The sequence below is a fragment of the Neophocaena asiaeorientalis genome, unplaced genomic scaffold (genome assembly GCF_003031525.2).
Source record: "Neophocaena asiaeorientalis asiaeorientalis breed wild unplaced genomic scaffold, Neophocaena_asiaeorientalis_V1.1 scaffold473, whole genome shotgun sequence".
Taxonomy (NCBI): Eukaryota; Metazoa; Chordata; class Mammalia; order Artiodactyla; family Phocoenidae; genus Neophocaena; species Neophocaena asiaeorientalis.
This window is the reverse complement of record NW_020174935.1, coordinates 1,778,052-1,794,694: the sequence shown is the minus strand read 5'-3', so window position 1 is coordinate 1,794,694 and position 16,643 is coordinate 1,778,052. Positions and strand designations below refer to the sequence as shown.

At 46.2% G+C, this 16,643-nt stretch overlaps 1 protein-coding gene across 1 annotated transcript in view; it reads left to right on the top strand.

Annotated features, from left to right (window-relative positions):
• FAM227A (family with sequence similarity 227 member A) overlaps positions 1-16,643 on the top strand; it is a 79,972-nt gene that overhangs the window by 32,520 nt on the left and 30,809 nt on the right. Inside the window, exons 11-13 of the mRNA XM_024761552.1 lie at positions 1,431-1,618; positions 7,467-7,609; positions 13,619-13,713. Coding sequence (XP_024617320.1) covers positions 1,431-1,618; positions 7,467-7,609; positions 13,619-13,713 — 426 coding nt within the window. The remainder of the gene's footprint in view (positions 1-1,430; positions 1,619-7,466; positions 7,610-13,618; positions 13,714-16,643) is intronic.

Below are 16,643 nucleotides of genomic sequence, written 5' to 3'. Positions count from 1 at the left end.
ATCTAATTACATCATCCTGTCACCACCTGGCCCTGCCCTACTCCCCCAGCCCTAAACACGGTCCTCTCAGCTCAAATGAAAAACACCTTCCAAGCCTTGGAAAGCTTCCTCCTGCCTTGGGGTAGACGGCCCTGTGGGGCCCTGCCATGTCTGGCCAGCCCTGTTGCCACCCTCCCGGACTCTGGGGCTCCTGCCGCAGGGACCTTTCTCCTTGTAGACACCACACCCCCTACCTATACCTGGCCTCTGGACCTGCCGTTCCTTTTGTCCCAGGAAAGATCCCTCCACCACTGCCCTCATCATTGTCAGCATCTCCTCCCAGTGGTAGCTCGAAATCATCCAACGCTACCAACCAAGGCCTATTTTTTTCTGATAAATGTCCAGGCAAACTAAGAATGGGCCCTTCCACTGCCTGTTGTGGTAAATAAGACCTGACTGGCGCAGTCACAGCTGCTGGTTGGTTATTGCCGTTGACTCTGCGGCAGAGTTGAGTGGTTGCTGTAGAGAATCAATGGCTTGCAAAGCCGGAAACATTTGCTCCCTGGCTCTTTGCAGAAGTTTGTTGCCCCTGTCTCAGGGGACACACACTTATCCTTCCATCTCAGCCGAGGCCCTCGTCCTCAGGGTCGGCTGTCTTGACCCTGGTCTGGATTTGGACCCTTGTCATCCGTGCTCACATCCCTCTCCTTCAGAGCACTTATATAGTTATTCGGTCACGACTCTGATCACGGCGCTCTCCCGAGCTACTCTTTGAGCTCTGGACTGACATCCCCGTTTCTCATGCTTCATTCTTAACAAGTAGCTTACGAGACTCGATCTGCTGTTAGAACAGCCTTCCCCCTTTGTTTGGTGCAAAGTTGGGAGTGTTTCCACCCTGGAACCTTCACCAAAAAGATGTTTGGGGTGGGTGGAGGTGTGCTTTTCTTCTGTAAAGTGGGATTAAGGGATACTGCCAACACCTGCACGTTCTCAGGACGATCACTCATAGCAAACAGTAACTAAGGAAACTTGAGGATCTGGAGATGGCTGTTCTTAGAACCAGCAGTCCCACTATTCCTTGGAAAGTCTTCATGTCCCCACAGGGGTTGACGATCTCTGCCTAGGAGCCTGGTCTCACGGGTTCAGGTTCTAGCTGTGCAGACTTAGACAAGTTACTTAACTCTCTTAAGACTTGGTTTCTGCAGGTGTGAAATGAGCACAGTTACAACAGTGCTTTCTTCCTGACACCACGAAGGTTGCAGCACACCGACCGTGGCTGGGCTCCCTGTAGATCCACGGCCACACGTCTCAGCTGGGCACTCAGCCCTGCCCGCCTGCGTTACCACACTTCCCCAGCCCGTCCAGGTTCCCACTCCTCCAAAGCCTTATCCTGTTCCCTTTGCAGAATTCTCCGGCTGCCGTCGGCCTTTCCCACGTGCCCTCCACCCCAGCATCTCCCAGGGAATGTCTTCATTGAGAAATTAGAAGCGGTCAGCAGTAAGACCCTCGCCTGCCGACCACGAAACAGCCTGCCCCCATCTGTACCTTTGCCGCCTGCCAACCCGGCGCCGCTGGAGGAAGGGCCCTGCCCCCCACCTGTGCCTGGACCTCGGCCCCTCGGCTTCCACTCCTGCACTTGGCACCCTCTTTCTTGCATCATCGTTTTCCCCTGCTCTGTTGGATCACCCCCATCGTTGAACAGTCCTGCTCTAGCATCTCTTGCCTTTGCAAAGAAAATCCCCCTTGTCTCTGCACCCCCATTTCTTGCTGCCTTTCCCACACAATTCCCTTGAAAGACTCGTCTGCACCAGCATCTCCTTTCCTCAGCCACTCCAGCGGGTTCCTGCCCTCCGCGTGCCTCTGCACCTTCTCTGGCCAACCTCGCCTGGCCTCTAACCTGTTCACTCTTCTGGTCTGTTTCGTGTGGTGGGCTGCTCCCATCTCCTTCTTTTTTTTTGGCTGCGCTCGGTCTTTGTTGCTGCGCACGGGCTTTCCCTAGTTGCGGCGAGCGGGGGCTACTCTTCATTGCGGTGCGCGGGCTTCTCATTGTGGTGGCTTCTCTTGTTGTGGAGCACGGCCTCTAGGCGCAGGCTCAGTAGTTGTGGCTCGTGGACTCTAGAGCGCAGGCTCAGTAGTTGTGGCGCACGGGCTTAGTTGCTCCGCGGCAGGTGGGATCTTCCCAGACCAGGGTTCGAACTCGTGTCCCCTGCATTGGCAGGTGGATTCCTAACCACTGCTCCACCAGGGAAGTCCCTCCCATCTTCTTGAAATGCCTTTTTCTCTTAGCTTCTACGTTGCCAGATTTTTTCAAGGGTCTTCCTTCCCAGCTGGCTCCCTGTCTCATCAGTCAGCTGTAGCTTGGCTCCTTCCCCTTCTATCTATATCTTCTTCCCAGGTGGTCTCATCTGGTCTGGTGGCTTTAAATACCACGCATATGCCAGTAACACCCAAATCTCCCTCCACGCCCAGGCCTCGCTCGGGACTTAGGCAGGTCTGTCCAACTGCCCTGTTGGCCTCCCTGGGAGGCTCTCAACTTAGCAAGGGGAGGGGAGAGCACTGATTCCCAGCCCCGGCGTCACTCCTCTCCTGGCTCGTGGCAGTAGCCTCTTCCTGGGCTCCTTTCCTTCACTCTTAGCCCCAGCCCAGTCGCCACACAGCGACCAGAGTGACCTTTGACAGACAGACACCAGACGAGGTTGTTCCCTGCTCAAACCTCAGCAGCTTCTCCCGTGCCCTTCAAATGAACTCCAGACCCCTTAGCCTGACCTGAACTGCCCTGCAGAATCCAGCCACCATCTCTCTCTCTCCAGCCGCTTCACTTCCATTCCCTCACTGCACTTCCTTCTGCCTCTGGGACGCTCCAGGCCCGTGCCCAGTTGCCTCACTCGCTGTCACCTTTGCCTGGAACGTGCTTTCCTCAGGGTCCCTGAGGGAAGGGCTGGCTCCTTCTTGTCCTTCAGATTCCAATTTTCTGTCATTGCCTTAGCGGCGTCCCTGGCTCCCCGGCCGCTCTGTCATCACATTGCCTATTATGGTTCCCTGTCACTCTCTGCTATTCTTCCTGCAGGATTTATATGTTGTTTAGTACCGGTCTCCCCCTATTTGAATGTCAACTCCATGAGAACAAGACCTCTTTTCCGTTATCCCTCTTCTATCTCAAGCTCCTAGAATAGACCATGTACAAAGAAGACACTCAACAAATATCTCTTGGCTTCACAAAGGAGGTCATCTATGTAAACTCTACACCCTGTGCTTAGTGTATAATGGTGCTCCATACATGTCAGCCTCCAAAAGTATAGACAAAACAGGCACTGTGGAGGGACAGCTGTCACTCCCAGACCGAGATCAAAATATTATTCAGTGTTTTTGCACTGCCTGTCACAACCGTGTCAAACACATGTATTTTCTTGTCCTGGAATACGTAAAATCTTCTGACAGTTATTTCAGAAACCCAGCTAAGAGAGTCAGTTTTCTTCCCTAGAAATAGAAATAATCAAAAGCTTTCCAGCCTTAAAAGCAGCTGAAGTTTTACTGGGCAAACCAGGATGGAAGGAGTCATCAGATTCCTCGTGCGGGCAGATCCTCTCTCTTCTTTTTAGCAAACATGCTTTCCCATCTGCTCAAGGAAATAGTTGGCTGTGTTCAAAATGTGCTTTTCAATGGCAGCAATCCGTCTGGGAGTCCACAGTTCGGGGGAATGAATGGCAGTCATTTTAAGTCTCTGACCTGTGGTTTGCCCTTCTCCCACTTCGTGTTGGAAATTTGCACAGTGGGAATGAAAAAGCATCTAACTGTACATCTGACTTCTGCCATGAGGCTCAGCTATAAATAAGGGCTCCTGCCTATTAGAGACCGGGTCATTCGTTCATCTAATAAAATGAGAGAATTGTCAAGTGAGACCTTTGTAAGGAGGAATCATCGTCAGAGTTCTTATTTGCAAACAAGGGAATCTACTCCAGCTACTTTAAAGAGGAAGAATGTATTAAAGGGTATTAGTGGTGCACGGCTCCCCAGGACGGGCCAGTGCTTTGGTTTCAAATGCCACGCCACCAAGAACGATGCCCAAACCGTACACCCCTGCAAAGGTACACTGATGTGCGCTGACCAATGGTAGTGGGGACTCATGCTCAAAACGGCACTCTGCTTTCCTTGAAAAGCCAGTTGCCCCTGTCAACAGTCTCTCCAAAAGCTAGAGTCTCGTTGGTTCCCCACTTCCTCACATTGCTCATTTCCATCTTGAAGTCTCAGGCAGGTGCGTTGCCTCTGAGGGCTAGAGCCTATGCACCCAGCCACAGAAGAAGCTGGGAGAGCAGCTTAAGTCTTTCACTTTGGGGCCTGGGTCTCGTGAACATGGAGAACATGTGACAAATAACACCCCCAGAAAGTGCCATTTGAGCCAAGAACCAAAGGATGAGAGGGAGTCAGCCATTAGAAGAGTGAATGAAAGAACCTTCCAGGAAAAGGGAACAGCATGTGCAAAGGCCCTGAGGCAAAAAAAAAAAAAGGGAGTTGAGACATTCAGGGAACAGAGAGAAGGCCAGTGACGCTGTAGCCCAGTGTGTGTGTGTGGAAGAGGGGCAGGAGTCGAGGCTGGAGAAGTGGCAAGGGCTGGATCCTGCAGAGTTGGGTGGGTCATAGTAAGAAGTATGGATGAAATTTCAGTGCTGTGGGAATCCATTGAAATAAGGGGATGACATGATCTGATTTCTATTTTTTAAAAGAACAGTGTCTTCTGAATATGGAGAATATAATCGAGAGGGGGACAGAAGACCAGTTAGGAGGCTTTTGCAGTTGTCTAAGGAAGAGGCAGTGACAGCAGGAGGCAAGAAGCAGAGAGATCTGGAAGGTGTTTTGGAGATGGATATTTCAGCACTTGCTAGTGGATTGGCTTTGGGAGTGGGGAGGAGGGGGAAAAATGGGAGGAGTCAAGGATGCATCCCAGTGTGTGGCTTAAGCAGCCCGAAGGTGTGTGGGGTTTGTGAGATGGAAAGTGAAGGGTCAGGGATGGGGGAAAGCTATCAAGTTCAGTTTTGAACTTGTTAATTTTAAGCTGCCTGTGAGAAGTGCAAACGGAGATGTCAAGTAGGTAGTTAAACATGCGAGGCTAGGCCAGAGGAGAGGCCAGGGTTAGAGAAAAAACAATTCCTACCGAAGTTTCGTGTATTTGTGACAAAATATGGGGACTGTGAGTGAGTGACCACCATGGAGCCATAGGCAAAGGCAGAAAGCTACTAGGCTTGGTTCCAGAAGAGCTAAATTTTCCCACCTATCAGTTATATAAGCTTTGAGCAAATCTGAGCCTATCTGTCCTTATTTGCAAAATGGGCATCGTGACTGGTATTAATTCTTATAGATTCAGTCTAGGTTTAGGAGATGTCCCATAAATTGTTGTCTAGCCATGTCCTGTCAGAATGTTTGCTCATTTTAACCAGAATTTCCCCGAGCTCCAGAGCATGGGTACGTAAGGGTCACTTAACAGTCACGATCCGAATTCCTGCAGCTCATTCCCATACCTGCTGATACCGGATCTGCAAAGCCCACTCCCCTCGCAGACGTTCCAGGGCATCCCCAGATTGAATCTCACGTTGGCTCAAAAGCAGGTTTCCCTGCTGCTCTGTCCCATCACAGCTGAGCCCTCAGTGTGCAGAATCTGAGCGGCAGGGTGACACAGGGTGGAATGGTTCCATCTCCTCTGTGCCGTGGTAGGAAGGGGGTCCCAGAGGAGCCCGGCAATAGTCACCTTGCCTCGTATACTCAGAGGGCGGTTGCTGGTCACAACACAAGAGAGTGGGTGGGAAAGGACTTGGGAGAAAGTCCACCATGTGCAGATTTTCTTTGCATATATCCTCCTAGTCCGTACACCATCCCTGCACTGCACGGTAGGTAATTATTCTCTTTACTTGACTCAAACTTGTGAAGACTTGCCCCAGGCCACACGGCTGACTTCAGATGACGTCGGGGTGCCGTCATTCTGAGCTCTTTCTGCGTCATCCTGCTGCCTCTCCAACACGTACGAGGGTCTGATAACTTCATCCAAGCCCGTCTCCTTGCATCTGTTCTCTGCTCCACGGCAGATCGCTCCGAGGCCTGTTAAGAATGAGCGTGACGATTCACTGTGCCCCGGGAGTGTCTCTTCTCTCACAAGTCCAAGTAACCACTTCAGCCCTATACAGATCGGTAGCTGTTGGACAACCAGCTGCATGGTGGATGGGAAGTCCTTTCAGCTTTCTTCTTCCCATTCAAATATCATATTTATATAAAAGCAAAGTGAGGATTGTTGAGGCTGGTGGACTGCTTGTCTGCCACTTGGTGGGCCATCTGTTTAACATTGCCAAACTCCTACTCATCCTTAAAGACAGAACAAAAGTGTCTTCTCTCCTTGGAAGCCCTCCAGCTCTGCCCCCAACAGAATCAGGCATTCGCCACTCTGGCTTCCTAGAATACTCTGCTGGTACTGCTGACTATTAACTGTTCCCCAATATTTGTTGTTTCCTCCCTCTATAAAAAAAAAAAGAGAACCTATAAAATACAGATTACATTTCCTCACCTCCCTTACATCTATGTGTAGCCATGTGACTAAGATCCAGTTAATGAGATTTAAGCAGATGTGCCTTGTAGCCGTTTCTGGGAGCCCTCCTTCAAAAAACAGCTCATGTGAATCCTTCACCTCTTTGTCCTTTTCTCCATTCTGCTGCGTGGAATGTGAACGTGATGACTGGAGCTCTAGTTGCCATCTTGGACCCTAAGGACAAGGGTCCTATCTTAGGAAAGCTGGAACTGAGCTAGAAGAAGTCAGAGTCCCTAAGGACTTATCAGAAATAACATATAGACCCCGAATTGCCTACCTTCAGACTATTATGTGGGAGAGAAACTTCTCCCTAGTTTGAGCCACTATTAATTTTGAGTCTTCGTCACTCACATACAAACCTAATCCTAAGTTATGTTACCTCTCTAATATGCGGTACTTTCCACACCTTAGCATAATTGTCTGTTTACTATTATCTCCCCTGCTAGACTGGGAGCTCCTCTAAGCAGAGATTAGGTTTCAGATTCTGCCCAGTGCCAGATGCGTTAGAAGTTGCTCAATGAAATGTTTCCTGAAGGAAGTGCGGTGAGTGATTGCATAAACAACGGTGCAGCGTCAGCGCAGCACTTGCCACGAGCAGCAGTGCACGCACTTTGCATGCGTTAGCTGACTTAATCCCCCTAAGAACCCCACGAGGAAACCACGGCAATCGAGAGGTTCAGTGACTTGCCCGAGATCACCAGCTGTTGAGTGACAGGGCTGGGACTGGACCCCGGTCTGCCTCAGTCCCCAGCTCACATATTTTCTACGTCAGCCACTGCTCTCCCCCGTGCTCCCAGGATGGAGGGCTGAGTTATTGAGCTGTGCCTGAAAGGTCTCCCTCTACGTGTTCCTCTGTTGAGAACAATGACAAATATCTAGGAAACTGCACGTATACTTTTTGTATTCCTCTCACTGCCAGTTTTACTAAATTTGTTCTTCTGTGTTTTTGTTTTTTGTTTTTTCCTCTCTTGGCATCTTCTGATATGAATTCAACCAATGAGAGAACCTCTTTTGCCCAGAAGAATTCAATGGATGGCTCACAAAAACAGAATACCTCAAAAGGTACATTAACCGCCTAAAGGGGAAATGTAGGCTTTTGATTTAGTTATCATCTCCAAAACCATAGTTTCTTGGGTTTTTTGGAACCTAATCTGCCACCCTCATTTGCACCTGTGGTTCTAGCCTTGGGCCTTGACATCAAGCAGTATCTTAGGAGAAGACACAATTGTCTTTTCAGTTCAGTTATCACTAGTTAAGTTCCGCTTTCGTGATAATGAGTTCAGCACAGCGCTAATATCTGTGGGGAAGAGAGATTGTTGGCAATGGAAGAAAAGAAATGTAAGATATGATCACTGCCTCTCTCTCCCATCAGAAACCAGCATTTATTGAGTTAGAAACTGATTTGTACCTGGGTGTTAATTTACAAAGGTGACTGAGTGACTACACAGGTCAATGCCATGCAAAGAAAACTTTGTTGCTCTCAGTTCTAGAAACGGGAGGCACAGCTCTCCATGCAGGACCCTGGGAGGGAGCTCCAGTGTTGGTTAGGAGGCAGAAAATGCTACTGAAAGCTCGGCCTCTCTGGACACTGGTGCCAAATCCAATCCCGGGGACAGAGGTTTGGGGGAAGTAGAAAAGGATAGCTGTCGTAGTTTACCTTAGGGCAGGGCCGAAAGTCAGCTCATCACACGAGATGAATTGTGCCGAAGCACGGCAGTAGAGGGCTGCTGCTCGCTCAGGCAAAACAGCGCCGTCTGTCCTGCTGTGGTAGCTTTTATTAAAGCATTATCTAGGTTTACATTTTAAGATTTGTTTTTTTAACATTTCAGAAATGTCAAAGCAGCAGCCTATGTTTTTATTAATTATACAAGCAATAATTGGCTTTCGTGAGCACCCGCCGTGCTTGGTCCTTGAGCGCAAAAACAGCAGAGTTCCCACCGTTATTCTGATTATACTGAAGTAGCACAAGGACATCTCCTTGCGTTCCCACCACTCTGATTAGACTGAGGATATCTCATGGATCAGTGCCCAAAGCACTCAATGTTTTTTTGTAGGCCCCCCGGTTTGTTGGGGGGGCGCTCAAAGCATTTAGAACTGTTTACAGTTCTGGCTTATTCGCTAGCCCCCAGTTTGTTGGCGGGGGGGCTCATGGGTTACGTCTCCTTTCCATGTCCTCAGTTGTTCCACTACAGATAGCTTTATTGCTTTACCAGGCAAAGGGGGACACACTGGGCTTGTGCCTCATAAAAGCTATGTGACCCCACCCCAGAGGATTTGATGAGGGGTTTTATAACAGTGGTTCAAAGGTGGGGTCCTGACAAGATTAGTGTGTGTGCAGGGCTCGCCCACCCCCCTTAATCTTGTCTCAGGTGGTTTCTTGTCTGCTCCTCCCTTGATTAGCAACTGTTTGAATCCACCCTTTGGAACTCAGGGAAGGTCATGGAGGCTGGGGTCTTGCCTACAAGAAATGGTGGACAAAAGGAGGCCTCCGTGCCCGGCCTCCACTTGGTTTCAGGGTCTGGGAGCCCCACAGGGCCCCGCTCGGTTTCAAAAGGAGCAGGGGGAAAGCACAGGCCATAGCCCTTACTGGGATTTCCTTGGGAAAGGCAAGACACGACAGGGTAAACCACTTAGGATTGGCTATATTGAATAATTCCAGTGGGCTTTGGAGTATAAGGGCTGTCCCTAGTTGTCTGGCACCTGGGCCTGGGCTGATTTAAGTCAGGGGAAATATTGGCTTGGTGTGAGAGTTAGATAAAGGAGGTAGTTCAGAGTATGGGCTCTGGATCATGGAGGAATTGTAAACAACTTTGGCCATTAGTTTGGCCCTGTAATCAATGGATGCCAAATAGACAAGTATAGAACCTAAGAAACCTGAGTTAGAACATAAACACTTAAGTATCATTCTAGACCATTTCACACATGTCATCAGTATTTGAAAAAAGTTAAGCAATCCTTTTTCTTGATGGAGAAATGGAGAAGTATGTGAATTACATCTCAATAAAGCTGTTAAAAAAACCCAAAACTTGGGGGCCGCTCATTGAGAGGTATAGAGGGGATTCCAAATAGAGGTAAATATTTGTGGGAGACTTTGCAAGTCCCCAAAATATACATATATTGACCTATGAGTCAAAGAGGAAGTATCAAGAGAAATTAGAAAATATTTTGAACTGAGTGAAAAGGAGACCTTTTTCCCTAATATGACCATTTAACGCTATAGAGTTCCCTCTGCATGCTAGGCATCCCACAAATGTTTTAGATAGAGTGTTTTTATCTTTATTCAGTTTGTGTTGTTTCTACTTTGTAACTATCATAAATAATGCTGCTGTGAACATTCGTGTACAAGTTTTTGTGTAGACATATGTTTTCATTTCTCTTGGGTGTACGTATACCTAGGGTGGAATCGCTGGGTCATATGTTTAACATTTTGAGGAAATGCCAAACGGCATTCCGAAGTGATTATCGTACATATTTTAAAGAATGTAAGAGGAAGAAAATACAGTATTATATTTACTCTATATAACCAGATAGATTTATAATATATATTCTATATTTACTATATATATTGTACTTACTATATATAACCAGATATTTACAGTTCCTGTTGCTTTTCCTTCATTCCTGAAGTTCCAAGTTTCCCTCTGGTATTATTTTCCTTCTTACACGCCCCCTCCCAAAAGAAAACCCTTCACTTAAAATAAGCCTGTTGGCAATGAATTTGCTTAGAGTTTTCTTTCTTCTGAGAATGTCTTTATTTCACCTTCATTCTTTTTTCTTTTTTTAATGGCCTACTCACAAGACTGCCTTTATTTTTTTAACATCTTTATTGGAGTGTAATTGCTTTACAATGGTGTATTAGTTTCTGCTTTATAACAAAGTGAATCAGCCCCTCTTGCGTCTCCCTCCCACCCTCCCTATCCCACCCCTCTAGGTGGACACAAAGCACCGAGCTGATCTCCCTGTGCTATGTGGCCGCTTCCCACTAGCTATCGATTTTACATTTTCACCTTCATTCTTGAAGGATATTTTTTTCTGGTTATAGAATTCTGGGTCGAAAGTTCTTTTCTTTCCACACTTTCAAATGTTGTTCCACAGCTTCTGGCCTCAAGGGTCTGATGAGAAATCCACAGTCACTTAAATTCTTGTCCCCCTTTTGTGTCAAGCATTTCTCTTAGACTGCCCTCAAGTTGTCTTGCCTTTCAGCTGGTTGTCAGGATGTGTAGGGACATGGGTTTCTTTGACTTTGACTTGACTGGGGTTTGCAGAGCTTCTTGAAACTGTAAGTTTATGTCTTTTGCCAAATTTGGGAGGTTTTTCAATATTTTTTTGGTACCACACTCTCCTTTCGTTTTAGGACTTTGATGACACAATGTTAGACCTGTTGATATTGTCCCATAGGTCCCTGAGGCTCTGTTCATTTTTCCTGGTCTTTTGTCTCTACACTGTTCAGATCGTGTATATAATAAAAATACAGATTTGATCTTTGTCCCCAGGTCCTGGCACAGAGCTCCTAAAACCCTTGGGATTTCCTGAGTGATGGGAATGTCTTTTGTTATTCATTATCAGCATCTTCCAGCCACACCTGAGTATATCCTAATGTGACCCAGGTTGGGGCCTTAGGTAGCTTCAGGATAGGACCCAGAAAGACCAAAACATGAGGGACTTCCCTGGTGGTCCAGTGGTTAAAAATCCACCTTCCAATGCAGGGGACACGGGTTTGATCCCTGGTCAGGGAACTGAGATCCCACATACTGCGGGGCAACTAAGCCCGCGCACCACAACAACTGAGCATGTGGGCCACAACTACAGAGCCTGCGTGCTCTGCAGCCCACACACCACAACTAGAGAGGAGCCCATGCCCTGCAAGGAGGAGCCCGCGCACCACAGCGGAGGATCCCGCGTGCCGCAACGAAGACCCAAGGCAGCCAAAAATAAAAATAAATATTAAGAAAAACACAAGACCAAACATGATTAGAGGGTGGGAACTTTCAGCCTCACCCCTCCCAGCCTCCAGGGAGGCGAGAGAGACTGGAGACTGAGTTATAGAAACTCCTGAACAATGTGATTTGGTGAACTGCCAGGTCGCTGAACGCACTGATGTGCTGGGAAGGTGATGTGCCTGAAGAGGGCATGGAAGGTCCGTGCTCCAGCCCGCACACCGTGCCCTATGTCTCTCTTCCATTTAGTTGTTCCTGAGTCGTGTCTTTTATAGTAAACCTGTAATAGTAAGCATAGCACTTTCCTGAGTTCCATGAGCCATTCTACTGAATTATTGAACCCAAGGGGGTCATGGGAACCCCCAAATTTATAGTTAGCTAGATAGAAGTATGGGTGGCATTTGACACTGGTGCTTGAAGTGGGGACAGTCTTGTCGGATTGAGTCTTTTAACTAGTGGGATCTGACACTAATTCCAGGTAGATTTGGAATTGAATTAAATTGTTAGACACCCAGTTTATTTCCGAGAATTGGAGAACTGGTGTGGAAAACCACACGTATGATATTAGAAAACACACAAATTGGACAATTTTTATTGATCTGTTTTCAAGTTCATTGTCTCCTTCCTCCATCACCTCCATTCTGGTATCGATCCCATCCAGTGAATTTTTTATTTCAATTATTGTATTTTTCAGTTGTAAAATTTCTATTCAGTTTTCTGTCATAGCTTCTATTTCTCTACTGAGACTTTCTATTTTTTCATTTATTTCAAAAGTATTCACCCTTACTTCTTAAAGCACTGTCATAATAGCTGCCTTAAAGCCTTTGTCTGATGATTTCAACATCTGAGTCATTTCAGGATTGGTGATGCCGATCGTCTTTCTTCCTTGAGAATTTATCAGATTATTCTGGTTCTTTGTAGGTTGAGTAATTCTGGATTCTATTCTGGATATTTTGAATATTTTGAGTCTTGTTTAAATGTATGAAGAATGTTGGAGTGTTTTGTTTCCTTTGTTTTAGCAGGCAATTCACCCAGTTAGGCTCAGGTCATAAGTTTTGTAGATTGTGGTTTCAATGTTAGTTCGGTTTTCAAAACTTTTGCAGTGCTCTTTTGATCTGTCCTAAATGTGTGCTACCCAGGGACCACATTTGAGACTTGAGAAGTGCTCTACCCTGTAGTTCAGTTCTCAAAGCCATCTGTTTAGGGTCAGATACACATTTATATGTGCAGCTCAGGGGTGAGCATATGCATCCATACACAATTATTTAGGATTCCTTTCTTGAGCTCTCTCCTCTCTGTAATTTCCCCCATATATATATACAGAGAGAGAGAGAATTTTTAGCAGTTCCTTACTGCAGTTCTCTTGGTAAGTTCCCTTGGTTTTTGTTTTTCTATGAATGTCTTTATTTCACCTTTCTTCTTAAAGGATAGTTTTGCTGGGTATACACGTTTACCTTAATGCTTTGGTGATTTCACTCCACTGTCATCTTCTAGCTTCCATCGTTTCTGTTGAGAACTCTGCAGTCATTCTAATTGTTATCTGTTTATAGATAATCTGTTGTTTCTCTCTTCCTGTCTTTAAGATATTCTCTATTAACCTTCTACAGAAGAACCATAACTTCGTGCAAGAGTTGGATATTTTTTTCTCTTTTAATCGCAACACCTTTCCTGATTCTGCTTAGCATTTTTAAAGCCTTTAGGCTCCTTCCTCCTTATTCTGGGACCATACTGTATTGTACAGAGAATTCTATCGTGGCACATGAGTTAGTGTTACCCTTATCATTTACCTGTCTTTTTTTCTTACTCAGCTGTGAGTTCCTTGAAGACAGTCTACTTCCAGCACCTAGCATGGGCCCGGCACATAGTAAAGGCTCAGCAAAATGTTGGCTGGATGGATAGAAGGATGGGCAGATAGATTAGTAAATGGACAAATGTGTGGCCACAAGTGTACATCTGGCTAGAATGCAAGTGAAATTCTATGAATTTACCTGAGTGATTTCCTCTAGCATCTCCCAATGATCTGGATATACCCAGGCATCTTCACATTAATAGAAAGCTGAGGTCTACCGTATGCTCTTTCTCATCATAGCTGAGAAGCCCTGTTGATCATTTCTTGTGCATATTGCATTGACAGAGCATAATTACCAGACTCTGGTCTTGAGGAAAGCAACACAACAAGTCAAAAGGATATCTACAGCAAGAGAAGTTGAGAATATGCTTCCTAAGCCGGTGAGCACGTGATTGCAAACTTAATAGCAGAGATGATTTAAAGGGGGCTAGGAGATCTGGCTAGAAGAGCTAGCTCTGTGAAGATGTCAGGGTAAGAACTGGGGTATTTCTGATTGTAGACTTGGGCGAAACAGTAAGGAAATCTCGTAAGGGTAATTACTGACTGAGGTAGGCACAAGTTGAGTGAGAATTTTGCCTGGATTTCTCCAGGATTTAAATTACTTGCTTGAAACTCAAGAGCCTGGGTGTAATGGAAAGAGAACAGAGTCTCAGTTTTCTACTCTATGAAATGGGGACAATAATTCCTGGTTCCTGGTGTTCTTATGAGGTTTACCTGAGGTAGTGATGATGATTAACATGTAATGAACACTTACTCACTACATGTCAGGTGCTGTGCTAAACCTGTGCGTACAGTGTATTTTATTTTACTGTGACAGTCGTTTGAGATCATTACTCCTGCTATTTTTCAGTTTATTAGTGAGGAAAGTGACGCTCAGAGCAGGTAACTAATTTGTCCAAATTCACAAAGCAAATAAGTGATAAAGCCAAGACTTGCATGCAGATCTGCCTGACTCTGAGCCTGAGCTCTTAACCTCTGAGCTTTGCCACCAGCACAGCCCCCAGAACACAAGAGGCGAAGGATTACGGTGTGTTCTCTCCTCTTCTCCTCCCCTCCCGCAAATCTTCCCTACAAACCTCAGTGCATGGTAGGTTACATCAATGGCACGTTCAGTCTTACGTAGTGGGAAGAGGCCCTTAGGACCGTGAACAGGGCAAGAGGCTTTGGGGCTTCCCCAAGCACCAACTAGCAAGGGAGTCAGGCCATAGAGTTTGGATCAAGTATAGCAAGTATTGTAGAAGATTTCTTTCTTTCCTTCTTTCTTTCTTTTTTTTTTTTTCTTTTTTTTGGCTGCGCCGTGAAGCTTGCAGAATCTTAGTTCCCCGACCAGAGATTGAACCCGAGTCCTAGCCACTGGACCACCAGGGAATTCCCTGTAGAAGATTTCTTGAATGTTCTTCGTTTCTCCATAATTATTCCACTGCCTATTTCCCCTCAGCATTTAGCAGTGAAACTTTTGAGAAGTGGCAGGGCCTGGTGGAAAAGACAGACAGACATGAGTTCAAATCTTGGTGCTGCATCTATCTCCTCAGCTGTGTTACTTGAGTGAGTTGTTTAACTCTACCGACCTTCTTCTGTAAAATGGGGGAAATAAAGCCCAGCAGTGTTACGGTGCTTACTGCTGACGGGGATCGTGGGGTTGCTCTAGAGACAGAGACAAGGAGATGAGTAGTCATGTCCTACTCTGGGATCTGTCCTGGTGGGGTGGTGAAGCCCAGCAGTTAGAGTGGATAGTGGCAGAGTTTAACAGGAGTGGAAAGCAGCTGAATGGCCTGTGAATGGCCTGGCGGACACATGGAAGGGAGACGCGTCAGTGAGCTATTCACCGGGGGTGGGGGTGGGGGGCCTTCTGGATGTTCCTGACAGAAGAGCCAACACATGACTCTACCACTTTAAGAAGCACAGCACTGATACAATCTGCTGCCCATTCTTTTTTTTTTTTTTTTTTTTTTTTTTTTTTTTTTTTTTTTTTTTTTTTTTTTTTAAGGCGGTACGCGGGCCACAGGCTCCGGACGCGCAGGCTCAGCGGCCATGGCTCACGGGCCCAGCCACTCCGCGGCACGTGGGATCCTCCCGGCCCGGGTCACGAACCCCGCATCCCCTGCCTCGGCAGGCGGACCCTCAACCACTGCGCCACCAGGGAAGCCCTATTTATTTATTTATTATTATTTTTTAATACCATAGTTTTTATTGAAAAAATTTTTGCCTGTGGTAAAACCAAACAGTATTAAAGGATATGTAACAAAAAGTTAATCTCTCGGGCTTCCCTGGTGGCGCAGTGGTTGAGGGTCCGCCTGCCGAGGCAGGGGATGCGGGGTTCGTGACCCGGGCCGGGAGGATCCCACGTGCCGCGGAGCGGCTGGGCCCGTGAGCCATGGACGCTGAGCCTGCGCGTCCGGAGCCTGTGCTCCGCAACGGGGGAGGCCACAACGGTGAGAGGTCCGCGTACCACATAAAAAAAAAAAAAAAAAGTTAATCTTTCTTCCACGCCAGACCCTATGCCCCCTCCCCAGAGGCGAATCAAGTTTTTCCTTATATCCTTCTAGAAATTTTTGATGCATGTCAAGGAATATAAACCATTTTTTAAAACAAAAATTGGTATAATATATACACCATTTTGCACTTTGCTTTTTCAACCTAGCATATAATAGCTAACAATTATTGAATGCTTATGTAGCAAACATTGTTCTAAACACGTCATACATGTTAATTCATTTAATCCTCACACAACCCTAAGAGAAGTAGGTTTTATTTATTATCTCCATTTTATGGATCAGAAAACTAAGGCTCAGAAATATTCAGTATCTTGACCAAAGTCAAATAGCTAGTAAGTGGTAGAGCTAAGATTTTTTTAAAAGCTATAATTCACATACCATAAAAATCAGCATTTTAATGTAAAATTCAGTGGTTTTTAGTATAGTCACAAGGTTCTATAATCATCACCACTATCTACTTCCAGAACATTTTTATCACCCAAAAAAGAAACCCCATACTCATTAGCAGTCACTCCCCAGCCCCCTCTCCCCGCTGCCTCTGGAAACCACTAATATAGTTTTAGTTTGTATGAATTTGCCTATTCTGGACATTTCGTATAAATGGGAATCATATAATATGTGGCCTTTTGTGACTGATTTCCTTCACTTAGCATAGTGTTTTCAAGATTTATCCATGTTGTAGCATGTGTCAGTATTTCACCTTTTTTATGGCTGAATAATATTCCATTATATGACTATACCAAACTTTGTTTATCCATTTAGTAGTTAATGGACATTTGGACTGTTTCCACCTTTTGGCTATTATGAATGACATG